The following is a 27190-nucleotide window of genomic DNA, read 5'->3' on the forward strand; positions in this document are numbered from 1 at the left end:
CCTTGGATCAACAATCACCATCAAGCTGCTTCATGATGCCTAAATCAGCATCAGTTTTGCCAAGACCTTAGCTCATGTCAAAGTTGAGAAGCTGAGTGTGGACCTACAGCAAACTAACTGAAAATATAAAGTTCCACGTGTTATCAGGCTTGTGTGCTTAGCAACCTCCTCTACAGTATTGCAGCATGAATAATTTATGAAAGCCAAGAAAATCGACTGAACAGCATCAACCTCTATTGCGTGAGATGAAGAGTGGGAATCTCCTGACAAGAGAGAGTTCCAAAATGCAAAAATACACAAATGTGCAGGATCCCATTGTGTTTGCCCTCTTAAATCAGCAACTATTCCGTTGGCTGGGTCATATGAGCTGAATGGATGACATCCACATTCCCAAAGACATGCTGTATGGCAAGTTTGCTCTTGGCACAAGACCAACATCTGCGATACGAGAGAAAAAAAAATTACTGCAGATGTTGGATTCGGAAACAAAAACAGAAAATGCTGCAAAGTCTCAGCAGGTATACCATGGGTCAACCTAACTCGAAACGTTAGCTCTATTCTCTCTTCATAGATGCTGTTGGACCATCTGAGGTTTTCCAGCATTTTCTGTTTTTATTTCTGCGATACGAGGATGTCTCCTAGCAAGACCGCAAGTTGATCGAGATTGTAATTGATGCTTGAAAAGTCCTTGCAGACAAGCAGTCAGGAAGGTCATGGAAAAAGCAGAGGAAAGAGAAACAATCAGACGGTGGAAAAGAGAGCTGACCAGAAAAAAGTAACATGAGCCAACCTTGGGCCAATCCTATTCCTCAACTATGAAAGGGATTGTCACTCTCAAGTCAGTCTCTATAGCCACAAGACACAATCACTGATCCAGAAGTGACATTCATCCTTGGCACAGTCCATCATCTCCTGAGGTGGACAGATGCTATTAAAGTTAAATCAGGCGCTTCATTTTGCGTTCTGGGTCCTCATGGGGTTTCTTTCGGGTTTGTCAGTCACCCTAAGAATACTACCACAGACTTACTGGTAAAAAGCATTCTTGTTTATTTTCAGATCAATGTTCATCTCAGTACTGTACAAGAGATTGTATTTCTCTCCAGATTTCAGTTACTACGATAGTTACATCAGCAGTTGCACTAATATCAGGTGCTCCTGATGTTAACCCTTTACATTAAGCCAATGAATAAATAAACCCTGGTGGTAAGATTTACAAATCAATGATCTTTTATCCAAATAAAAGTAAATCCAATTTGAATATTTCTTGGCACATCAAACACATTGATCAGAATTCAGCTGCATTGGTTCCTCTCATGGTCCATCTTTTAGGCATGTTTCAAATGTCTCTGGTTCTTTCTTTCTGTCCTTCTTTGTTCACACACATAGTGAAAGCAATCAAAAAGATTGTGATTGCACTTCCTGCAGCGTTTACGGTGGTGTGCCAATTTTAGCCTTTTCTGCTTCTGAGATCAGCAATGGCAAAAGATAAAAAGAACAAGTGGAGGTCAAACCGGCTGCAAACGTAGAATCAATAACCTCTCTTCTTCTACTGTTGGCTTCTCGCACAATGCTGGTTGATCACCTTTCCCCATCTCTTCCTGCCAATCATCCATTCCTCTTCCAACCTCACTTGTGTTTAAGTCTTGTGAGGTACAGCTACTCTCCAATGAAAATGTAATCCCCAGCCTTGACAAAAATTGCTACCTATTCTAATTAAAAAAACTAGTCTTTGAAAGCCATCTCCATCAGTCATTATAAAGAAGAAGATACACATCAAGAAAATAATTGAAATCAAGAAGTGAATAAGTCTTATTTAGGGGTTCTGAAGATAGGAATTGTTAATGAAATTTGAAGATTTTATAACCATTGTCTTAATCCCTGGTGAAATTACAATTTTCCAATCATTTTCTTTTATCTATCATTTTTGAAAAGCTTTTGTATGAAGTTCATCACATCAACCTTATTTGATGATCAAGAGTCTTTATCTCAGGAGTGCTTTTGTTCAAGGGTCACAATCCCTAACAGCCATATGTTTAAGGCTGATCTCAACAAATCCATTGTAAGACAGCATTATGTGTCCATTTTCATAAATAGCTAATATATCAATAATAAAAAGTGTTGTATCTGGCAAGCGTCCCCAGTGGGTGGAAAAGGTGCTCACAGGGCATTAATTGGCGTAGCTTGATTTGCTTACGTTTCCCATTTGTTGAAAAACAACTAATCAAACAAAAAATACACATGTCACAATCTCTCTAAACAACCCATTCACAAAACAAAACCTCATTTTTGAAATGTTTTAAATTCCTTTCAGCAACCATGTTGATTCCTCACTCACAGCATGCACACAACTCAAAAATTCCATTTTTAATCTAACAAACAAATTAACAACACAAAATGTCTGAAAAATTATATTTTATCCTAAACATACCCAACCATTTGAAATGACTTTCCCCTCAACAAACCTGCCACTGGACTTCGGTTCGGTGCCTCCCTCGTTTTTGAAGTTAAGATCCTGCACCTAGTTAAAATGGATATTCTAATCTTTTACACTCCCGTGTTCTCACTTGCACTGTTTCATTTGAAGCTGGCCAAAAAAAGTTTGAAATAAAAACAAAGTGCTGCAAATATTCAGCAGGCTCCTTTGCTCTTGTTAACATATCTCTGATTGTGTTTGACAGCCAAAAACACAAGAAATGTAGCAATTAAATAAAAAATGATTCGATTACTTTTGTTGTATCTTTCTCATTCCATGGCCAGAAGAAAATCATGCCCGGGATATGTTCAATATTAGTTACGTCTTACCTTTTTCCTTGTTGCATTTAAAATGGGGTTGCTGTATTACAGGTGATCATTTTCTGAAATTGTTTTTCAGTGCTTTGTTGTAAAGATACCTTTTGTGTGCATGGGATGCAAGGAAACCCAAGTTAAACCGATTGTTATTTTGGGTATAATGCACCTTTCGTTAACATGCAAAGCGTGTCGTTTATGGCCAATAGGGACAACTTCCTTGCATAATTTCCAATGGTAACAGTAATTGTTGTGCCCATTTTTATTAAGAACGCACCTTAACAATTACTCGTGCTAAGTCCCACTGTCAGTCCAATTGTGTATTCTTCATGAATCACTTTGTTTGTCACAGAATATCTTACCTTTAATTGGGTTGCATTTTAAGCAATAGTATTGAATGCAGAGATAAATTTTGTGCAAGTGATTTTCTGCTACTAGATGTGACTAGTGGCCTAGTAAATACTCAGCTGTAACAAAATTCTTATTGTTACTTTAAATACTGATTGATTGTTTTATTTGAAGAACATTGGCCTAGTTCAATCATGACCATTAAGTTCTGGCCATGGATGGGGCTCTTGCAGGGATTCTGGCGACACAGCAGATCTTGGCTCTGGGCCTTGACTTAGCCCAATTTCACAGGGGTAAAGCTGAGCGGCTCCAGAGCTTGGCTCACTCGCTGAATGCTGTAGCGAAGGAGCCCCAGAGCTTGGCCCAGTCTCAGAGGGCCAGCTGAGGGTTCACAGACCATGGGGCAGATGTATATCTGAGCCTCCAGGACTGGCAGAGCCAGGTGACGCCAAGGCTTGTGGAGCTCAGTTCAGCTGCCTTGGCATCCCATGGAGTGTCCCCAGGGCCTATGGACATCCCGAGGGAGGAGGAAGGGTTAAACCCCTGCTGGGGCTTTCCATCCAGGAGACTCCGGACATCCTCAGACCTTCTGAATCGCCCTTTCTCACACCAGGGCATCTCAGGGCCAGCTGGATGTACAGGGTGACACAGAAACGTCAATGTCATCTGCAAGTCGGCTGGGGCCCTCCAGGTTTTGACCCCCCCCCCCCCCCCCAGGGAACACCGGCGTGGATCACAGCTGGACACCTCCCTTCCAATGTGCATCCTGGTGGAGCATCGAGACGAAGCAATAGGCCACGTAAAATTAGAACGTTGTAGGGTCACTATGAGGGCACGGGTGAAGGTCTGCAGTAGTCCAGGGTGAAGGTCTTTGTCACTGTTAAGATCACAGTTAAATGTTTTTTGCACCTCACAGCTGTAACTAATCTGTCTCTCGGCTGAATGTACCCTAATCCCACGCATCGAGGCGCAGACTACTGTGCTGCGCGATACTGGCCCCTTGGCCAAAAGTTGCAGACCGTCTGCTCTGCTTTCCCCAGCATCCACAGGAGCCTTTGTCAAACACTAACCCCTGGCATCTGCCCCACACTTGAGGTCAAAACCCTTACTCCTACGTGGGCCCAGGTGCCAGTGTGCAGTCGGAGAATGGGTGGGAGTCAGACTTGTGTGGCACCAGGGCAGGATCCCAGTGTGCCTTACAGCGAGCCGTCATCGCCCTCCAGCCTTGACCAAAGACTCGCTATCAGTGGCAGGCCTGGCCCAGTATCCTGTTGTGATGTTTCTCATAACCGGTGGAAGGGGGGGGGAATTAAAGAGGTTGAGGGTGGGGTGAAAAAGGATGGGGGAGGGGAAGGGTCAGGGGGGTGTTGAGAAGGCGGGTTGGGGGGGTAGGGGGGCGGCTGCAGTGTCTTGTGTGGTGGGAGCAGCAACTAGGTGAATTGTGCTGCAATTAAAGCATCCCTTGTTGCCCTGCCCTGCTGGACACTTGCCATCATCGGCTGTCCTCCATCCTCCAGCTCCTCATATGGCACCTCCTCCACATCCTGCAGGTGGCAACCCTCCTCTTTCTCTTCCTCCTCCAGGTGGTCTCCCTGCTGCTGTGCTATATTGTGCACAAAGCAGCACACAATTATGATGTGAGAGGCCCTCACAGGGCCATATTGGAGGTCACCCCCAGAGCGGTTCAAGCACCGGAATCACATTTTAAGCAGGCCTATGTACCACTCAACAACGGATGGGTGAACTGATTTTAACGGGTCTCCACCTCGGTCTCGGGCCTCCTCACTGGCGTCATCAGCTATGACCTAAGCAGGTAGCCTTTGTCCCCTACAGAATATCACGGCAGCATGGTCTGGTCTTCAAATAGCCCAGGGATGTCCAAACACCTCAGGACATAGCTGCTATGGACACTCCCTGGGTACAGTGTATAGACCTGCATAATGATCAGTCTGTGGTCACAGACAATCTGCATGTTTAGCGAGTGGAAGTCCTTCCTGTTGATAAAAGGTTGCCCCTCACCTCGCCGGGACCGCAGGGCGATGTGCGTCCCATCTGCAGGCCCCTGCACATAGGGCATTCCAGCTATGGTAACAAAGCCTGCAGCCTGACCCTCCTGCTGTGCCTAGTCAACATCAAAGTTCATGTACTGGCCTGCCCGGGTGTACAAGGCACCTGTGACCTGACGCACATACCTGTACATGGAGGCCTGTGATACACCGCAGATGTCCCCACTTGGTGCCTGGAATGATCCAGTACCATAGAAGTTCAGGGTGGCCATCACCTTGATTTCCACTGAGTGCGGGTGCCCTCCCCTCCTCTGGGGTGCCAGGTCTGCCAGGACCTGACACAAGTACCGCACCATATCCTTGCGCAGGCAGAACCGGTGTTGGTACATGGCCTCAGGCCCTCAAAGGATTGCATTGTCCCGTACAGTCCCTGTCCCCGCATCCTCCTTCTCCTGGCCCCCCCCTTCAGGAGACTGCACTCCCACTGGCAGCCTTCGCCCTCCTTCTGCGGTTCTGCCACTGGCTGGTCTTGCAGTGGCCGTGAGCCTCCTCCACCTCCTGAGTCGCCTCCTCTTCCTTCTCAGCAGCTACCACCATGATGGCCAGCTCCAGACCTGTTAGTCCAAACTCCATCTGCACGGTGGAAGTTAGAGAGTGGGAGAGAGAGAGATAGATACATGTCTTTGCTTTTTCCTATTCCAGCACCTTCCCCCCTCTCCTTCACTGGGACCAGTGCTCCCACTTGTAGATGCTGGCAACACAACACAATCTGGGGTGCCATGTGTCACCTGATTGGGTTGCCTGCTGTTGGCATTGTGGCCACAGCAGATAGGGAGAGCATACAGATTTGTGTGCGGACGTGTCTATTACGTACCCTTGACCCATTGCGATGGGTGCTAATACAGCATTTCCTTCCAGACATGTGTTGCAGGTCAGGCACATGGAGCAGGGACAGCCTCCTGATTATCACAAGGTGGGTTCCCATTCACTACAGAGTACATGCAATTTGAGTGGCTGTGTTAACATGAGCGCCCCTGCTTGGAGCACCAGTTGCCTGACTTGATGAACCTTCAAGCAGCACATGGTGCCCTTCCCTGACCTCTCCCTAAAAGCTCAGCACTCCATGCAGTCCCTCACCACACCCCACAGCCAGAACAATGGAACATCCCTATACCTGGAAATAGCAGCCCCCCCTCCCCAGAACTCAGTAAAGTCCTCACTCCATGGATCATCCTTGCTCCTGGAAACAGCAGCCCCACCAGCACCAGTGAAGTCCCCCATCCCATGGAACATCCCTGTGCCTGGAAACAGTATCACCCTTCCCCAGCATCCAGTAAAGTTCCCCACCTCACCCCACCCCATAGAAACAACAATGGAACATCCCTCTGCCTTGAAACAGCAGTCCTCCCCAGCACTCAGTAAAGTTTCCCACCCCATGCAACATCCCTGCACCTGGAAACAGCAGCCCCACCAGGACTCAGTAAAGTCCCACAGAGACAACAATGGAACATCCCTGGGCCTAGGGACAGCACCTCCAGCACTCAATGAACTTCCCCATCACACCCAGAAAGTTTCCAGCCCTTGCCTCCACCCTCCCCTACACTCCAGGTGCTGCAGCTCCATAACACTTATCTCCTTGCTCCTCTTCAGTGCTACCATGTCAGGTCTCAACTTTATAGAGCAGTTGCAAATGCCGCCAGCATGGTGTCACCCCAGAGAGGGGGAAATGCCAACAGTGGGGGGAGAATTGCTAATTATATGTAAAGGTATGGTGACGCAAGTAAATCGCCGCCATGCTGATTTTCAGTGCGAATTGGTTGGCGCTGAAAAACTTAGGCTGGGAGACGCGCAGATGCCCGGCCACCGAGCGGGACGCCCACGAAATGGCCGCCACTGATGTCTCCAGGCTCACTGCGCTACTCGAGCATTGCAGCCGGCTGGAAGAAATGCCCCCTTTCTGTTTTTATTTCACATTTCCAGCATCTGTAGTGTTTTGCTTTAGTTATTAATCTACTATTGTAGATTGAGAAGGGGGATGGTAGTTGATTTTAAAGAACCAAAGATTTAAATGGGGTTTTAAAATATTGTCCTTATGTAAATCATACAAGTAAATGATTATATTGTACAATGTTATCAAATATTTTGCAAAAAACTACAGAATAAGAAGAGAATAACTGAATTAATCCATAATGTATTTAACTTCCATATTCCCCAAAAACTCTCGTGTCCCTTTCACTCTCGGGATCCCCAGTGAATTTCTCAGTGTAAATTAAGGCATATATAGTGTTAGGAACTAGAGATAGTTCTAAGTAAGTTGTATGTGTATTTGTGTGTGTTTAAGTTTAGTTTATATTTCTGTATTTGTGTATTAAAAAAGGGGAACCTTGAGTTTGGGTTTCATTTTAAAAAGTTGTATCTAAGTCTGTGGGTTTGTTTGTATATCTATATTTTTAGGAAGGGAAGTTAGAAAAAACACAAAATCAGAAAAAAAGAACTGTGCCATTGCCGAGCAACCTCAAGGCCCACAGACACAGCAAGGAACAGAAAGCAGTTTTAGGAGCAGAAGAACATATTCTGAATTAACGAGGGAAGCTGTGGGGAGGAGAATCAAGGCAAAGTGGGTTTGTGAGAAGCCAGAAGATCAGATGCAGTGGTGTTTTGTTGATATGGTTGAGTGTCTGAGAGTGTTAGTGGAAGGCAAAGCTTGAATGAATGTGGCAATCCAAGGGAGATGAACATTAAAACCCTGAGGGTGGATTTTTATTCAAGATGTTGAAGAGAAAGTGTCATTTAAGAGAAGATTCCAAAGCAAATTCTCTGAGATTGGGGATTGGAAACCCAAGTTAAAAGACTGAGCTTCTGTGAGACCAATTGGTTCACAGCGTGACAAGCATCTAGGGGGAGTTGAAGAGAAATACATAGAAATTACTTTGGGTGGCCTCTGTCACTTAGTTTCAAAGTGTGGTTTGTCTATTGGTTTACACTTAGTATGAATGTTAGAATATAAGTTAGACTTTGTAACTCATGTTATCCTTACAAATCTGTATAGATCTATAAAGGTGTTGTTCAGGTGAAGGGTAGTGTAATATAATTATTTTTTTTGTGTTTAATATTTATTCATCCTTTTGTTAACAGTTCATTAGCATACTCCTGTGACTCTGTTGAGCAGTTGCCCTCCACATTTCTAAACAAAAAAAAAATTAAGATCTATCAAGCCACGTTCTATCCCGGGATCTGATTGTGTCCAGTAGTGACATCAGCTGGGATCATAACAGAGTACAAGCAAATGGTCCCAGTGACAATCGGCACATATCTTGGCAAAACCTATCAACAATAATGGCCTGCTAACCCAGCACATCATGATCAGATGATTTTTGAGGCATTTTTTGTCCAGTGGGCTAATATATCAAAGCATTCTAATTTGCATTAAAGAGAATAGTATTCAATCAGACCCCGAGATATTCAATAATATACAGATGCACCAAGAATATCTTGTTGTGGATGAAGAGGCTGAGATACTGATCGAATTGCATCAAGAGAAAAAAAAGTCAGGAGTGTGATGGAGTACTCTCCACGTGCCTAGATTAGTGCAGCTCCAACAACATTCAAGCAGCTTACACTATTGAGGAAAAAAAAAAGTCCACTTGACTGGCACCCCATCTATCGCCTCAAACATTCGCTGCCTCCATCACTAGTGTACCATGGCTGTTGTGTATGGCATCTACTGCAGCAACTTGGCAAGGCTTCTTCAAAAGCACTGCTCAAACCAGTGACCTCTGTTACCAAGAAGGACAAGGGAAACAAGTGCATGGGAACACCATTGCTTTCTCAAGGTTAGTTTGGAGTGGGCAATAAATGTTGGTCTTGCAAATGGTGTTGACATCCCATAAATGAATTAAAATGGTGGCCGGGATTCTCCCCAAAAAAATCTAAGTACCCAATCTGCAGGAAAATGGGAGTTGCTGCCATTTTTTTAGCATACATACCAGAGCGAATCTCTGACACTCTGAGCACTGCTGAGTGCCTCAGCTGGATTCACTCTGGAAAATAGTGACGGTTTCAGGGATATACCTGACATCTTCCTGCTGCCAAAGCATTTTGCCACTTGTGGGAAAGTTGGCATATATGTTGCTTTCAGCCTGACTGAGTCACTTCAATGGTCAATTAATGATCTCTGCCCTCCTCTGTTTTTTGACCACATTGGACCTGCCACCCCTTAAAGACTGTCCAGTGGAACCCAAAGGCCTCATAGTAAGCTTTGTTGGTGAAGTGTGGGAGAGGGGTGTTGCAGAAGGGGCTCTCTGTTTTTGGGAATTCCATGATCCATGGAGGAGTCTGCTGATGGCAATGTTCATCTCGTGTTTTCGGCCCCAGTGGCCGACCTCGGCCGTTCTTGTAAAGTTCAGTCCAAAGTTAATGTTTCAGTCTATAACATTTTTTCACAATGGGAAAATGTTAGAGATGTAACAAGCATTAAGCAATTACAAAGGCAGAACAAGTGGGAATCTGAGAAAGAAACAAAAGGAAGATCTGTGGCAAGGCAGGAGAGATTAAATGACATTTGGGATGATGGTACAAAGCAAAAGGCGATAGCAATGGGAGAAGTAAAGAAACAAGAGATGGGTCTCATGAGATATGACAATAAGAGAATCATCGCCAACAGCTGCTGTCTGAAAAATGGGAGCCATGATTATGATCTGTAATGGTTCACTGGTGGTTCTGATCTTACGATCTTTATGGTGCTAGCTGGGGTACCAAATCGGTTAAGAGATAGGAGGCAAAGATTATTGGTGAGTTAATGTTTTACTGACTGGGGGGAAGTATGCAATGCAATTTCCCAGCAGTTGATGGATATTAGGTTATTTTGTTACGTGTAAGTACATATAGGTTTTGTTACATATCAGACTAGTACCAAATTTCAGGAGGAAATAGATGACAGGTGAAATGAGGAAACATGGCAGTTAGTTCATGTGGGATTAGGGGTAATTTATTATCTTGGATAGAGGATTGGCTAACCAATAGAAAGCAGAGAGTGGGAATAAATGGCTGTTTTTCGAGTTGACAAGATGTAACTTGTGGTGTGCCACAGGATTCGATCTTCAGGGCCCAACTATTTACAATCTATATTTATGACTTGGATGCAGGGATAGAAAGGCTATCCAAAGGGCAAATCCAACCCATTGTTGGCTACAATTCAACTTCAACGCTGGTTCGTCGACTGAAGACTTCACCAGAGCAGGAGGAAAGGCATCCCTGACATTACTAAGCCTTTTGATAGCCCTTATATAGCCAAATTTGCAGATGACACTAAAATAGGTGGATAGTAAGTTGTGATAATGAAATAAGAAATTCACAAATGGATATGGATAGGTTAAGTGAATGGGGCAAAATTTGGCAGATGGAGTTTAACATGGATAAGTGTGAGGTTATCATTTTGGTTATTATCTAAATGGAGAGAAACTGCTTTGGTGTAAAGGGATCTGAGTGTCCTCGTACATGAATTGCAGAAAGCTAACATATAGATGCAGCAAGTAAATAGCAAGGCAAATTGAATCTTGGCATTTGTTACTAAAGGAATAGAATATAGAAGTCATGAAGTGTTGCTGCTATTGTACAAAACATTAGTGAGACCGCACTTGGAATATTATGTACAGTTTTGGTTTCCTTACTTGAGGCGGGATGTAGTTGCATTGGAGGCAGTTCAGAGAAGGTTCACTAGATTGATTCCAGAGATGAAAGGTTTGCTTTACGAAGAGAAATTGGACAATTTAGGCCTATCCTCCTTGGAGTTTCAAAGAATAAGAGGAGATCTCGTTGAGTGTACAAGATGAAAAGGGGGATTGACAAAGTAGATGTGGAAAGGATGTTTGTTCTTGTGGGGCAATCTAGAACAAGAGGTCATAGTTTTAGGATAAGGAGTAGCAGATTTAAAACAGACATGAGGAGAAATTACTTCTCTCAAAGGGTCATGAGTCTGTGGAATTCACTACCCCAGAGTGTGGTGGATGCCGAGACATTGAGTAAATTTAAAGTAAGAGATGGACAGATTTTTAATTAATCAGGATTTGAAGGTGAATGGGCAGGAAAATGGAGTTGAGACCAAGATGATGTCAGCCATGATTGTAGTGAATGGCGAGCAGGCTCGGGGGGCTAAACTATCTACTCCTATTCCTAGTTCTTATGATTCTTATGAGTTGCAATTTAATACATATAAATGTAAAATGATGCACCTTGAGAGAAACAACTTGGAGAGGCAGTATAATCTAAATGATACTTTTTCAGGAGGTGCAGGGATAGAGGGATGTGAAGGGCTTTCACAAATCCTTGAAGGTGGCAAGATATGTTAATAAGGCAACGCAGAAACTTTTATTGATTACTTGACTTTGCAAATAAGGGCATTGAATTCAGAAATAAGGAAGCCATGCTAAACATTTTCAAATCACGGATTCAGCTTCATTTGGAGTACAATTATGGGTATTTACTTCAGGAAGAAGGTTAAGGCTGGTTTGTAGTGTCTAAAGAAGAAGTTTACGATGGTGAAATCAGGGGTGAAGGGAGCTCAGTGGAGAGATTAGCCAAGATGGGACCATTTTCCTTATGATCTGGTATGCCCTACCTGATAGTGTAAAGTCAAATTCCATAATAACTCACAAAAAACAATGAACAAATATTTGAAGAAGAGTAATTTACTCAATTATTGAGAAATAGGTAAGATGTGGAACTGATTTAGATAGCTTTCAATGAACTGCTGCAGATATGATAGGCCAAATGGATTTCTTCTGTATTGTTACATTTTATGATTTTATTACATCCATCTAATTATATTGTATCTGTGCATTGTTTCCTGACATTTCTTGCAAATTATATGGCGGGAATTGCATATTTATGCATCAGAATTATTTTCCTTTAAATTGTGCACTTTTAACTTCAGATATATGCACTTTTCCTTTACCTACTGCAACACCTCAATGATTATTCCCCGTTCCTGATAGCTTCCTAAGTTTGTGTTGGCAGCGAAATCTTTAGTATCATTGATCATAGCTCTCCATAGGAAAGGAGGCAAAATGCAGATTCTTATGTTATACAAAATACTATAGTTTGGGAATAAATTAAGTTTTAAGTTTATTTATTAGTGTCACAAGTAGGCTTACATTAACACTGCAATGAAGTTACTGTGAAAATTACCGGTGCCTACTGGTCTCAGATGTTTTGTGTTCTATATGAATAAAGAGTGACGTCGTTCATGTGACCACTGGCTTCAAAGCTCTGACGAAGGGTCATCCAGACTCGAAACATTAGCTCCATTCTCTCTCCACAGATGCTGTCAGACCTGCTGAGATTTTACAGCATTTTCTGTTTTTGTTTCAAATTAAGTTGATGCTATCTACAACTCTCTGATTCACTCAAATTATTTATTATTGTACATTATGTTGCCGGTAGAAGCACCCATCTATCACTGTGGAATGTACCACAGTGAGTCTGCTGCAATGTCCTCACAAACCATTGATACTGTTGTATGAATGTTATTGGACATTAATGGCATTACCAATTGCAAACAACATTAAAACTGACTGAGAATGGAATACCATATGTTTTGAACAGCAATTGATAATATGAGTAGGTTCAAGATCGGAACTTAGTCTTTTAGGTCAGGTAGATGTAATGAACGGTTCAAATTTCACTCTCCTGGTTTGTTATAGGCTTAGTCAATAGACAAATAGTTGCAATAAGCTATATTATTATCTGTAAACACATGTCTAAAGTGGAGATTCTTCCACTGTTCTACTGTTTAACAATAAAAATACAACTTGATAATACTGCCTACTCTTTCTCCCCACCCCACCCCCTTCTTTTATTCACTCTTGGGATGCGTACATTGCTGGCATTTATTGGCCAGCCCTTATTGCCCTTGAGAAGATGTTATAAATCTAATACTTAAGGTTCTCCATCATAAAATCAATACACCTTCAGTTCCAGCCTCCAGTATCATTAAAAAAACACTGGGATCAAAGCATAGCACTGAAAAAATAATAGTTTTTTTGTCAAAATAAATCACATTCTTTTATTTCAGGGTATCTTTTAGTGAATTCAGAATAGTATTAATCTTGGGATTTTTTGCCATAAGGATCAGTGCCAGGGCCTCAACTATTTACTACCTATATTAAGGACTTGGATGAAGTGACTGAATGTATTGCAGCCAAATTTGCTGATGAAGCTGAGTTAGGTGGGAAAGCAAGTTATGAGAACACATTCTGCAAAAGAATATAGATGGGTTAAGTGAATTGGTTAAAAATTTGGCAAATTGTTTATAATGTGGGGAAATGTGAGGTTGTCCACTTTGGTGGAAGAGCAGAAATGCAGACCATTATTTAAATGGAGAGAGACTGCAGAATACTATGGTACAGAAGGATCAGGGTGTCCTTGTACATGAATCATAAAACATTAGCATCCAGCTATAGAAAATAATTAGGAAGGCAAATAGAATGTCAGTCTTAATTGCAAGGGGGATGGATTATAAAAGTAGGGAAGCCTTGCCATAAATTTGCAGGGCATTGGTGAGACTGCAACTAAATATTATTTACAGTTTTGGTCTCCTTACATAAGGAGTGGCAATTCAGAGAAGGTTCATTAGGTTCATTCCAGGAATTAAGGGATTTTCTTATTAAGGCCTGTAATCATTGGAGTTTAGAAGAATAAGAGGTAATGTTTTTGAAATGTATAAGATTCTGAAGGGGTTGGTGGGGTGAATGTTGAAAGGATCTTTCCTCTCGTGGGGTAAGTTTGAACTGGGGGAACATTTTGAAAATAAGGATCTTCCATTTAAGGAAGAGGAATTTCTTCCATTAGAGGACCATTAACCTTCAACATTTTCCATGCCAGAGAGCAGTGGAAACTGGATCATTGAATATATTCAATGAAAGGCAGATTTTTGGAAGGGAATCAAGGATTATGGAGGGGACAGGCAAGAGAGTGGAGTTAAAGCCGCAATCAGATCAGCCATGATGTTATTGAATTGTGGAACAGGTTCAAACAGGCCGAATGGCCTACTCCTGCTCCTATTTTGAATGTTTTTACGAATATGGTCCGCTTCAGAGTTTTCTAATAATTGGGATGGTCGAGTTTATAGCCCTTTAATAAATTAATGTAAAACCAATGTGAACATTGCATTTTCCAATCAGCATGACCATGGTTTTTGTCTGCTGAGGAGTAAGGTCACCAAATCAAAGATTTGTGTCGATAATCAACAATCAGCCTTTTACTCAGCAGGAATGGAGCAAGCATAATTTACCAAGTAATTAGAAATCAGAAAACTTCAAGTTGATGATCCAAGAAACATGAAAGGCTTATTTTATTGACTCAGATGCAGGCAGAATTCTCCTACATGGGCACTAAGTCTTGTGGTTGAGATAAGGAGGTGGAGTGTTTCCTGCTGTAGAGGCTGGGGGGAAAATATGCCAAATCCATGGCTTCGACTGAATTAATTATGCAACCAGGTGTTTTGTATGTATCCTGTGGTGAGACAGGCATGATGATGCATAGTCTGCCATCCTATCCAGGCCCATATTGAGATGGTGCCCCCGATCCCTGACCCACCATTAAAGGAAGAAGGTGGACCACCTGAAACTGTAGATGGATCTCTGAGAGCACTCTGAGGATGGACAATGGACCTCCTAAGACAGAAGGTGGATCACCAGGAACATTCTGAGGCTGGAAGATGGATCCCCTGTAGGAGACTGATTCTGGAAGGTCCACCTGGAGATGCCTCCCTGATCCACTGCTGTGGGGATCCAGGGTTGCCGGAGGATCCAGGGTTGCCTGGGGATCCAGGTTGTCAGTCGCCTTTGGAGGCAGCGCCAGGCCATGCTCAGGTAAGTCCTGACCTCTGCACGCCATGTTGCTCCAGATGTGTTTTGCTCCAGTATGGGCAGCACAGGTTCGATTCCCAGCTTGGGTCACTGCCTGGAGTTTGCACATTCTCCTCATGTCTGCATGGGTTTCTTCCGGGTGTTCCGGTTTCCTCCCATAATCCAAAGATGTGCTGGTTAGGTGGATTGACCATGGTAAATTGCCCCTTAGTGCCAGGGGGACGAGCTAGGGTAAATCATGGAGTTATGGGGATAGGGCCTGGATGGGATTGTGGTTGGTGCAGACTCGATGGGCTGAATGGCCTCCTTCTGCATTGTAGGATTCTATGATTCTATATGTTTTCCCACTTGCGGCATGGAGAATTGCACGTGGGTGATTGGGCCTTTGTCTGCATCCCATTTTTAGGATGCAAATGAGTGTCATGCCAGCCTCCAGTGGATTTCCCGATTCACCTTGACGGGCACCAGTGAAAGATCTCATGGGAAATTCATGCCGGCCTCCCGAGTAATAATAAAAACCTGATCAACAATAAGAAGTGACTCATAGGGGGGAGTTTTACCATTCAGACTCTAAGGGCCGGATCTGGGCGTAATGCAAATCCGAGCCCGGAATCCTCTTTGCAGCGCGCCCATACGCTTTTTGCCGGCTCCGGTCCAATCCACGCTGTGGGCGGGGCTTAGCGCTGCCGGACCGACCGGAGCTCTGAATTGCGCATGTGCAGTTCGAAAAAAAATCCGAAGCAGCGCGCCCGGGCACGAAAGAAAAAACAGCAGAGAGAGCAGAGAGGATGGACTTGGGAGAATCTTGCAAACTGAAAATAATGTAGCAAGTTCTTTGTGCTGCCTAATTATCTATGAGAAAGGTAATTAAACTACAGTGTCCTAGTGAGCAATTAGTGACCTGTATAATACATTTGTGATCTATGACTGGATTGTTGATGCTCAAATGTTCAGAGTCCTGTGGTGAACTTGGAAGAATTGTCCCCGTGGTGGAACTTGGTTGGAAATAAGATTCAAGGAGATTACTAAATCTTGTTTTCATCTGAACATTGCACAGAATTAGAGGAATTCCCTTTGGAAGATAATGTCAAAATTATAATCGCAGGAACTAAAAACCTGACGGTCAAAAATTTGGGAAAATATTTCAAAATATATATCCCCCCATCCATATTTTGAAATATTCAATATTGGATATCCAATTCCAGGATACCCGACCCAAACCTGATGCCTCCAATTTTCACCAGTGAGAGTTAAATGTGTGGGCTGATTCAGGTCATGAGCATAATGAGACTTGGCTGAGACAGGATGAATTGTCAATTAAGAAAGACATGAATTTATCAGGGATAGTCAGCATAGTTTTGGCATGGGAAGATCGTGTCTTACTAATATTTTGAGGAAGTAACAAGGAGGATTAATACGGGTAGTATAGTGGATGTTGTCTACATGGATTTTAGTCAGGCATGTCCCACATGGCAGACTGGTCAGAAAAGTGAGATCCTATGGGACACCAGGAATGGGTCCAAAATTGTCTCAGCAACAGGAACCAAAGGGTAATGGCTGATAGATGCTTTTGCAAATGGAAAGTGATTTCCAACGGCTTTCCACAGGGCCGTTGGTGTTGGAGCTCTTGCTGTTTGGTGTATGTGATAATAATTTGGACTTAAATGTGGGAGGCGTGGACAGGAATTTACAGATGACTCAAAATTGGCCATGTAGTTGTTAGTGAAGGGGATAGCTGCTGTTTCCAGAATGATAGCAATCACTTAGTTGAGTGGGCGGAAGAGTAGCAAGTAGAATTCAATTTGAAAAAGTGCATTTGGAGATAAATGGAAGGATATTGAGAGGGGTTGAGGAAGTGAGAGACTTTGGATTGCATGTCCATAGGTCTTTGAAGGTGGTAGGTGGATAAGATGGTAAAGAAAGCATATGGAATTCTTTTCTTTATTGGACAAGGTTTTTTTTTCATTCATGGGATATGGAGGCCGCTGGTTTGGCCAGTACTTATTGCCCATCTCTAATTTTCCTTGATCTGAGTAGCTTGCTAGGCCATTTCAGAGGCCAGTTAAGAGTCATGTGTCTGGAGTCACACGTAGGCCAGGCTAGGTAAGAAACCACCGGAGGCTCTGAAAAAGAGTCATTTGGACTCAACACTTTCTTCTGTTTCTCTCTCCGTAGATGCTGCCAGACTTTTAGGTTTTTCCAGCATTTTCTGTTTTCACTTCAATCAGATTCTCTGGTCATTATCACATCCTGCATTATCAAATAGGACCTTGCTGTGTGCAAATTGTCTGTCATATTTCCACTGTTACAGCAGTGCCTTAACCTCAAAAATACTTCATTAAATAGAAGGCTATTTGGACATCTTGATGTATTGAATTGTGATAAGTAAACCTTTGAGCTGGTTATTCTTTTATAACCAGGGGGAGGCAATGGCCTGGTGGTATTATCGCTAGACTATAAATCCAGAAACTCAGCTAATGTTCTGGGGGCTTGGGTTTAAATCCCACCACGGCAGATGGTGGAATTTGAATTCAATAAAAATATCTGGAGTTAAGAAACTACTGATGACCATGAAACCATTGTCGATTGTCAGAAAAACCCATCTGGCTCACTAATGTCTGTTAGGGAAGGAAATCTGCCATCCTTATCCGGTCTAGCATACATGTGACTCCAGATCACCAACAACCTGTCCTGGTCCCTCCACGCCGACACTATAGTTAAGAAAGCCCAACAACGCCTCTACTTTCTCAGGAGACTAAGAAAATTTGGCATGTCCGCTATGATTCTCACCAACCTTTACAGATGCACCATAGAAAGCATTCTTTCTGGTTGTATCACAGCTTGGTATGGCTCCTGCTCTGCCCAAGACACAAGAAACTAAAAGGGCCGTGAATGAAGCCCAGTCCATCACATAAACCAGCCTCCCATCCATTGACTCTGTCTCCACTTCCCGCTGCCTCGGCAAAGCAGCCAGCGTAATTAAGGATCCCACGCACCACGGACATTCTCTCCTCCTCCTTCTTCCATCGGGAAAAAGATTCAAAGATACACATACCAACCGACTCAAGAACAGTTTCTTCCATGCTGCCAGCAAACTTTTGATTGGACCTCCCTCGTATTAAGTTGATCTTTCTCTACACCCAAGCTATGACTGCAGTACTACATTCTACACCCTCTCCTTTCCTTCTCGATGAATGGTATGCTTTGTATAGCAAGCAAGAAACAATACTTTTCACTGTATACTAATACATGTGACAATAATAAATCAAATCAAATCTGTGATTCTTGTAATGGGATCCTTCTGACCAACTGAGTTTTATTAAATAATTTCTTTACGCCATCGGCAATAATTTACAGTTGTTTTGTAAAGTAGATGTTTTAAAATCTCTTTTGACCTCTCCTGTACCTTCACACCGGGACCGATGTGCTGATGATTCTTTATGCACTTTGATGTCATCTAAAGGGTGGAGTGAGGAAAAAATGGGTTAATCAGCAGTGCTATCAGAAGCACATTCTATTAGGTTTTGTGCTTTTTAGCATGCTAAGCTGCTCTATGCACTCCTGCTAAATAAAAAGAGTACTTCCATTCAGTTAATAGTGAGTGCATCATTATAGTAAAAGTAAATTAATCCCGTATAGTGTGTTATCATAATTGCAAAATGGACTAGACAAATTACTTTAATTGTCACCTTTTAATTTTCTGTGGATTAACTTAATTGTCAAAGTGCATGTTAAACTAGGTTCTTAAAAAAATTGGATTACAATGCAATTTTAAGATATCTAAATATGCCAAAATGCTTCTGTCAACTCTATTCCTTGTGATAGTCAAGAAGATATTTTGATATGCTTGTATGGTAAACAATGGCCGGAATTTTCCCCCAAAAATTCAAAGGGTCAAATTTGTATGAAAACTGGAGTAATTCACGCTGGTTTTTTCAGTGGGAGTTCAGAGAAGAATCTCCCACACTCTGTGCACTGCAGAGACCACCAGTGTGAATATCATTAAAAACAAGGGGGCAAGGCTATTCCTGCTGGAGAGGCCAGCAGCATAGCGCTGAGCAGGCCACAGCGCATGTGTGGATTTGTCAGTGCCGAGATCGGCGCATGCGCTGTGGCCGCGCAGAGCTGGCCTCCCAATTGCTGGTCAGCTCGATTGCTGGCCAGCCCCACAGTCCTCGCATTGCTGGTCCTCCATCCCCCCATGGTCTGATCACTGGCCCCCTAACCATTCCCGGACCCAGTCCCAAACCTCCCCCCTCCTGGGCCACTCCGATCTCCAGCCCCCCCCCCTCCCACCCGACAGATACCCCACCCCCCGTAGGCTGACCCTCCCCCCCCCCCCCCCCCCCCCCCCCGCCACCCCCAGCCCACCCCGATCGCTAGCCTCCCTCCCTGCCCCACCGATCCCGACTGTAGAGTGGCAGCGGGATCCCCACCCTTATCAATCGTCCCTAGGCCCTGTCCCCATCTGGCCCCACGCCCCCATATGCCCCACCATTTGGCACTGCCCCATGCCCGATGGGCAGTGCCAAGGTGCCTCCTGAACATTGGTACTTTGCCCCTTGGGCAGTGCCAGGGGGAACAGGCTGGCACTGCCAGGGTGCCAATGCCCAGGGGTCATCCCATTGGGTGGCCCAATTGCCCCCCTTCACTACAGCAGAGTCAGGCCACTCTTTCCCCAAAAATGGGGAGCTATAGTAAATCCCACTGAAGTAAACTATTCTGGCGGCGGGGTGAGGCTAGCGGGTCTGGAGGCTTCAGTCCCGGGCGCGCTATTGGATTTAAATCACATGCAAAATAAGATTAAAATTACAACCATGCCTCCCCTCCGATATCTGGCATGAAGCAGACGCTGCACTGGGTGTCTGGCACACTGGGTGACGCTATCACGGTGGGAACACGTGTGATCGCACATCGCACCCACACATCGCCCACCGCGAGATTCTCCTATCCCGCTGCACTAAAACATTAGCACAGCGGGATGGGAGAATTGCGGCCAATATGTTTGAAAAGCACAAGGTAGTGCTGAAAATATGCTTATCATCTCCTCATTCTGTCACAGCCTAGCTCTCCACCCACGGAAACAAATCCTGGTTACTGGAAGTGATGAGCGCCTCTGGAAGATGTGGTCCATCCCCGATGGTGACATTATCATGACAGGTGAAGGTCACGATGATTGGCTTTCTGGCTGCTGCTTCCATCCCAGGTTAGTACAAACACTGTATTCAGGCAGCACGAATCCCAGCTGAGAGTATCTTTACATACTTTTGTTTGCATTAGTCTTTTCATTTCTAGGCTGAACTGATGATAGTGTGCTTCATGTTTGCTTTTGTTTCTCTTCCATATTGTGTAATGCATTTATAAATGTTCTCAATAATCTTCCTTGACAGCCTTATTTCATTGACTGGAACATTACTCATGTTACCACCATGTGACTCTCTCGAGTTTTATTTGCCACTCCTCAACCAATATCAAAAAAAGTGTTCATTTGGTTTTCATAAACCACAAAATAATGATAGATTTTGAATGAAAGAATTGAATATATCAGATTTTCCAACCTGACAAAACTTTATTTACTTTGGCCCAGTCAAAAATGCATAATGCACAATGCTAGGAAATCTCAACTTTCAATTGTCTTCATTTATTATCTCTCCGTAAGCAGGAAATAATAAATGGTCTCTTGGATTAGAATACCATTCAAAAACTTCTGCGGCTTGGCTTACTTGAAATGTTTTTAGCTCTTACCATTCAACCTCTTCAAACTCTTGACAGCATGAATGTGAAGAGAATGTTTCCTCCTGTGGTAGAATCTAGAACTAGGGATCTCTGTTTAAAAATAAAGGGTCACCCATTTAAGACAGAGATGAGCAGAAATCTTTTTCTCTCAGATTTTTGATAAGCAAGTGGGTGATAGGTTATTGAGGGTAGTGAGGAATGTGGAATTGATATTACAATCAGATCAGCCATGACCTTATTGAAAGATGGAACAGGTTTGAGGGGCTGAATGGCCTACTCCTGCTCTTAATTCATATGTTCCTGTGTATGAGGAAATCTACTTCACCTTATCCAAGGAAGGTGTGTTTATAATAGAGCCAAACAGGCTGAGTATCAACCTACAAAATCCTTCCAAACACGCCAATGGCTTGTGGTAAAAGTGGGAGAGACTCCTGGTCAGCCATGCTTGATGTGGAGTGGCACCCCTCAAGCTATAAGCCCCTGGCGACATACAAATGACCTGTTCCAGGAATCACCAGCTATGGAAACAGATGAAAGCCTGCCTTCGTGCATCACCAGGTGCGGGAAGAGAATTGGATTGAACTTCAGCCCATGGCGCACATCATAGAAACATTGAGACAGAAGTGGGCCATTCATCCTAACAAGTCTGACCATTCAGTTAGGTCATGGCTGACCTGCCTCTAAACCTCAATTATCCATCTGCAATAATTTCAATGGCGACTTGTTGTGGCTTCAAGTTGTAAAAGGTTTATTACTAACAATATTTATATATGTATGTATAAGGGTCTGGCAGAACTGTATACACGTTTACTGTCCACCCTCCCTGGCTCCAACTGAGGTTCCTCCCCGACCCAGGATATGCGTCCATACACACAATTGTCTTGGCTTCCCACACTACCTCCCCACAGGTCCGGTCCAATCATGTAGCCCTCAGGGATCACCCCCTTAAAAGGGGCCATGTCACCCCACAACTATAGTTACATAACATTATAGAAGCAGAGTTGGCATAAATGGGTCTTTTTCTGATTAGCAGTCAGTGACTAGTGGGGTTCCACAGGGATCTGTGCTAGGACCCCAACCATTCACATTATATATTAATGATTTGGAAGAGGAAACAGAATGTGTTATCTCAAAATTTGCAGATGACATAAAGTTGGGTGGGAGAATGAGCTGTGAGGAGGATGCAGAGATGCTGCAGCGTGATTTGGACAGGCTGAGTGTGTGGGTATCTGCAAGGCAGATGCAGTAACACTACATTCCGCACTTTCTCGTTTCCTTCTCTATGAACGGTATGTTTTGTCTGTATAGCGCGCAAGAAACAATACTTTTCACTGTATGTTAATATATGTGACAATAATAAATCAAATCAAAAAAGTATAATGTGAATAAATGTGAGATTATCCACTTTGGAAGCAATAATAGGAAGACAGATTATTACTTGAATGGGTGGATACTCAACAAAACCTTGGAGTCCTCGTGCACCAGTTGCTGAAAGTAAGCACGCAGGTACAGCAGGCAATAAAGAAGGCAAATGGTATGTTGGCCTTCACAGCAAGAGGATTTGAGTATAGGGATAGGGATGTTCTGCTGCAATTGTATAGGGCACTGGTGAGGCCACACCTGGAGTATTGTGTGCAGTTTTGGTGTCCTTATCTGAGGAAGGATGTCCTTGCTATAAAGGGAACACAGCAAAGGTTTACCAGGCTGATTCCTGGGATGGCAAGTCTGTCATATGAGGAGAGACTAAGTCGATTAGGATTATATTCACTGGAGTTTAGAAGAGTGAGAGGGGATCTCATAGAAACTTATATAAATTCTAACAGGGTAGATTCAGAAAGAATGTTCACGATGGTGGGAGAGTCCAGAACTAGGAGTCATAATTTGAGGATAAGGGGTAACCTTTTAGAACTGAGGTGAGGAGGAATTTCTTCACCCAGAGGGTGGTGAATGTGTGGAATCCACTAACACAAAATGTAGTTGAGGTCAAAACATTGTCTGATTTCAAGAAGAAATTAGATATAGCTCTTGGGGATAAAGGGATCAAGGGATATGGGAAGAAGGAGGGATCAGAACATTGAATTTGATGATCAGCCATGATCAAAATGAACAGTGGATTAGGCTCGTAGGGCCGAATGGCCTACTTCTGTTTCCAGTTTCTATGTTTCTATTAAGTGCCATACCTAATAAAAACCTATCAATTTCAGCTTTGAAATTTTGAAATTTCCTACCTCAGAAAGCTTTTAGAGCAAAGTTTCAGATTTCGCTTTGTGTGAAGAGATCATCCCTGAGTGACCTCGCTCTGAGTTTAAGGTTATGCCCCCTTGTTCTGGGCTTTACCGCCAAAGAAAATAACCTCTGTATTTACACTGTCAACTCCTTTAATTATAAACACTTCAATTTGATCACGTCATAACCTTTGGAGGTTATGTGGGCAGATTGCAGGTTTCTGCAACCTGTCCACGTCATTTAACCCTTTCAGTTTAAGCTGCTGCTACCACTGAGCTAAATACTACCCTGCTGCATTGGGTCCTGGACATTTCGCTGCTGCATTCAGGATTTTACCATAATTCCCTGCAATTCTTTTACTAGAACTGGATTCTCCACTGGAGAGCATAAGCTTCTACTCCAGTACCTGACCTCCTTCTGCAAACTGTGTGTTTGCTCCTCTTTTCACTCTACTTAGAAGAGTTGTATTTGCTTGTTCATGCTCATTCTCATCCTGCTCTGGGTTCTGAATAATCTCTCTGTTGCTTCCATCTGCTTACTTCTTCTGGTTTATGATTCTGCCCTGACGAACTTGCCCTTCAGAACTCCTTCAGTAAACTGACTTAAATCAGCTCCTCAAGCTCTCGCTGTTTCTCTGACCTTATGTGGTTTTCACCTCCCTGCAACTGTCCCTCAGATCAGCTTGTTCATCTTCACTGAATTTGTGGATTTACCATTCACTCTCTCCAGCTCGCTGGACATGATTCCGCTTGGTCCTTAGGTTTCAGATCCCAGTTCCTCTGCTATTGCCTTTGATCTGTTGGTGCATCCTGTGAATTTCCAAAGCACTATCATACAAACATAAAAAATAGGAGCAGAAGCATGGTCACACAGTGGTTAGCACTGCTACCTCACAGCGCCAGGGACTCGGGTTCAATTCTCGGATTGGGTCACTGTCTGTGCGGGGTCTTCATGTTCTCTCCATACTTGCGTGGGTTTCCTCCAGGTGCTCTGGTTTCCTTCCACAGTCCGAAAGACGTGCTGGCTAGGTGCATTGGCCATACTAAATTCACCCTCAGTGTACCTGAACAGGTGCCGGCAACTGGGAGATTTTCACAGTAACTTCATTGCAGTGTTAATGGAAGCCTACTTGCAACACTAATAAATAAGCTTTAAAAAACTAAAGTTGACCATTTGGTCCCTCGAGCCTGCTCCATCATTCAGTGAGATCGTGGCTGATCTGTATGTGTTGAGTTCCACCTTCCCATCCACCCCTGATAATCTTTGATTCCCTTGTCTAACAAGAATCTATTTGCCTCCACCTTAAAAATATTCACTTCCACCGCCTTCTGAGGCAGTGAGTTCCAGTTCCTCTGGAAAAAAAAATTCTCCTCATCTCTGTCCTATAAGCGGGACCTCTAATTAAGGACTCACACACAAGAGGAAACATCCTTTCAACATCCACCTTGTCAATACTGTTCAGGATTTTATATAATCAAGTCACCCCTCACTCTTCTAAATTCTAGTGGAAACAAGCCCAATCTTTCCAAACTATCCTCATAGGACAACTCGCTCATTCCAGGTATCAATCAAGTAAACCTCATATGAACTGCCTCCAATGCATTGACATCCTTAAATAAGGAGACCAAAACTGCGCACAGTATTGGAGATGTGCTCTCACCAGTGCCCTGTACAACTAAAGCAGAACATCTTTCCTTTTATGTTCAATTCCTCTTGTAATAAAGGACAGCATTCCATTAATCTTCTCAATTACATGCTGTGCCTGCAGACTAACTTACTGTGACTCATGCATGAGAACAGTTAGGTCCCACTGCACCTCAGCATTCTGCGGTTGTTCTCCATTTAACTAATACTCTACATTTTTTTCCTTCCTGCTAAATTGAACAACTTCACACTTTTCCATGTCATATCCCATCTGCCAGATTTCTGCCCACTCCCTCAACTTATCAATATCTATCTGCAAACTCCGTGGGCAGAATTTTACCACTATTTTACACTTTGCAGCGGGAAAATGCCGTAAAATCGGGCATTTTCGCAACCGGCGCAATTTTACGACACCTGGATTTACGGCGCAGCCAACCTCTCGCCGGAAATGGGCGAGAGGCTGGTTAGTTTATTGACGTTTATTTAAATGTTCATTTCCATATCTTTAGCAAGCCCAGTGCTTAATCGTCCGGGCTCGCTTGCCTTTATGGCCTTGCAGGGAAAGGTTCCCTCCGGCGAGAAAAGCACCTGCTTCCCATGAACAGGGAACAGTCATGTTGGCCTTACTGGTGGAAACGGAGGCCATTGAGGCCCCTTGAGGAGGCCAAGGGCAAGACGGGGATGCCCCTTGGGAAGTGCCAGATTGGCAGAACCTCCCTGGCACCGTAGCAAAGCCAGCCTGGCACCTGGGCAATGTCCACTGGGCACTTTGGCAAAATGGGGGGTGGGGCCCGCTGCCACTCTGCATGCAATTGGTGGGGGAGGGCAGCGGAGTCGCGATTGGTGGGGAAGGGCGGCAGGGTCGCGATTGGTGGGGGAGGGCAGCGGGGTTGCGATTGGTGGGGGAGGGCGGCGGGGTCGCGATTGGTGGGGGAGGGCGGCGGGGTCGCGATTGGTGGGGGAGGGCGGCAGGGTCGCGATTGGTGGGGGAGGGCGGCGGGGTCGCGATTGGTGGGGGAGGGCGGCAGGGTCGTGATTGGTGGGGGAGGGCGGCGGGGCCGCGATTGGTGGGGAAGGGCGGCAGAGTCGCGATTGGTGGGGGAGGGCGGCGGGGTCGCGATTGGTGGGGGAGGGCGGCGGGGTCGCGATTGGTGGGGGAGGGCGGCGGGGCCGCGATTGGTGGGGGAGGGCGGCGGGGTTGTGATTGGTGGGGAAGGGTGGCGGGGTCGTGATTGGTGGGGGAGGGCGGCGGGGCCGCGATTGGTGGGGGAGGGCGGCGGGGTCGCGATTGGTGGGGGAGGGCGGCGGAGTCGCGATTGGTGGGGGAGGGCGGCGGGGTCGCGATTGGTGGGGGAGGGCGGCGGGGTCGTGATTGGTGGGGGAGGGCGGCGGGGCCGCGATTGGTGGGGGAGGGCGGCGGGGTCGCGATTGGTGGGGGAGGGCGGCAGAGTCGCGATTGGTGGGGGAGGGCGGCGGGGTCGCGATTGGTGGGGAAGGGCGGCGGGGTCGCGATTGGTGGGGAAGGGCGGCGGGGTCGCGATTGGTGGGGGAGGGTAGCAGAGTCGCGATTGGTGGGGGAGGGCGGCGGGGTCGCGATTGGTGGGGGAGGGTAGCGGAGTCGCGATTGGTGGGGGAGGGCGGCGGGGTCGCGATTGGTGGGGGAGGGTGGCGGGGTCGCGATTGGTGGGGGAGGGCGGCGGGGTCGCGATTGGTGGGGGAGGGTGGCGGGGTCGCGATTGGTGGGGGAGGGCGGCGGGGTCGCGATTGGTGGGGAAGGGCGGCGGGGTCGCGATTGGTGGGGGAGGGTAGCGGAGTCGCGATTGGTGGGGGAGGGTGGCGGGGTCGTGATTGGTGGGGAAGGGCGGCGGGGTCGCGATTGGTGGGGGAGGGTAGCGGAGTCGCGATTGGTGGGGGTGGGTGGCGGGGTCGTGATTGGTGGGGAAGGGTGGCGGGGTCGCGATTGGTGGGGGAGGGTGGCGGGGTCGTGATTGGTGGGGAAGGGCGGCGGGGTCGCGATTGTTGGGGGAGGGCGGCAGAGTCGCGATTGGTGGGGGAGGGCGGCGGGGTTGCGATTGGTGGGGAAGGGCGGCGGGGTCGTGATTGGTGGGGGAGGGCGGCGGGGTTGCGATTGGTGGAGGAGGGCGGCAGAGTCGCGATTGGTGGGGGAGGGCGGCGGGGTCGTGATTGGTGGGGGAGGGCGGCGGGGTCGCGATTGTTGGGGGAGGGCGGCAGAGTCGCGATTGGTGGGGGAGGGCGGCGGGGTCGTGATTGGTGGGGGAGGGCGGCAGAGTCGCGATTGGTGGGGGAGGGCGGCAGAGTCGCGATTGGTGGGGGAGGGCGGCGGGGTCGTGATTGGTGGGGGAGGGCGGCGGGGTTGCGATTGGTGGGGGAGGGCGGCGGGGTTGCGATTGGTGGGGGAGGGCGGCGGGGTTGCGATTGGTGGGGGAGGGCGGCGGGGTTGCGATTGGTGGAGGAGGGCGGCGGGGTTGCGATTGGTGGGGGAGGGCGCGGGGCTGCGATTGGTGGGGGAGGGCGGCGGAGTCGCGATTGGTGGGGAGGGCGGCAGGGTCGCGATTG

General features: G+C 45.6%; 1 protein-coding gene across 1 annotated transcript in view; it reads left to right on the forward strand.

Annotated features, from left to right (window-relative positions):
* Positions 1–27190, forward strand: part of spag16 (sperm associated antigen 16) — a 926172-nt gene that overhangs the window by 452646 nt on the left and 446336 nt on the right. Inside the window, exon 11 of the mRNA XM_078227730.1 lies at positions 20070–20213. Within this exon, the coding sequence (XP_078083856.1) occupies positions 20070–20213 (144 nt within the window). The remainder of the gene's footprint in view (positions 1–20069; positions 20214–27190) is intronic.

This window comes from Mustelus asterias, chromosome 14 (genome assembly GCF_964213995.1).
Source record: "Mustelus asterias chromosome 14, sMusAst1.hap1.1, whole genome shotgun sequence".
Lineage (NCBI taxonomy): Eukaryota > Metazoa > Chordata > Chondrichthyes > Carcharhiniformes > Triakidae > Mustelus > Mustelus asterias.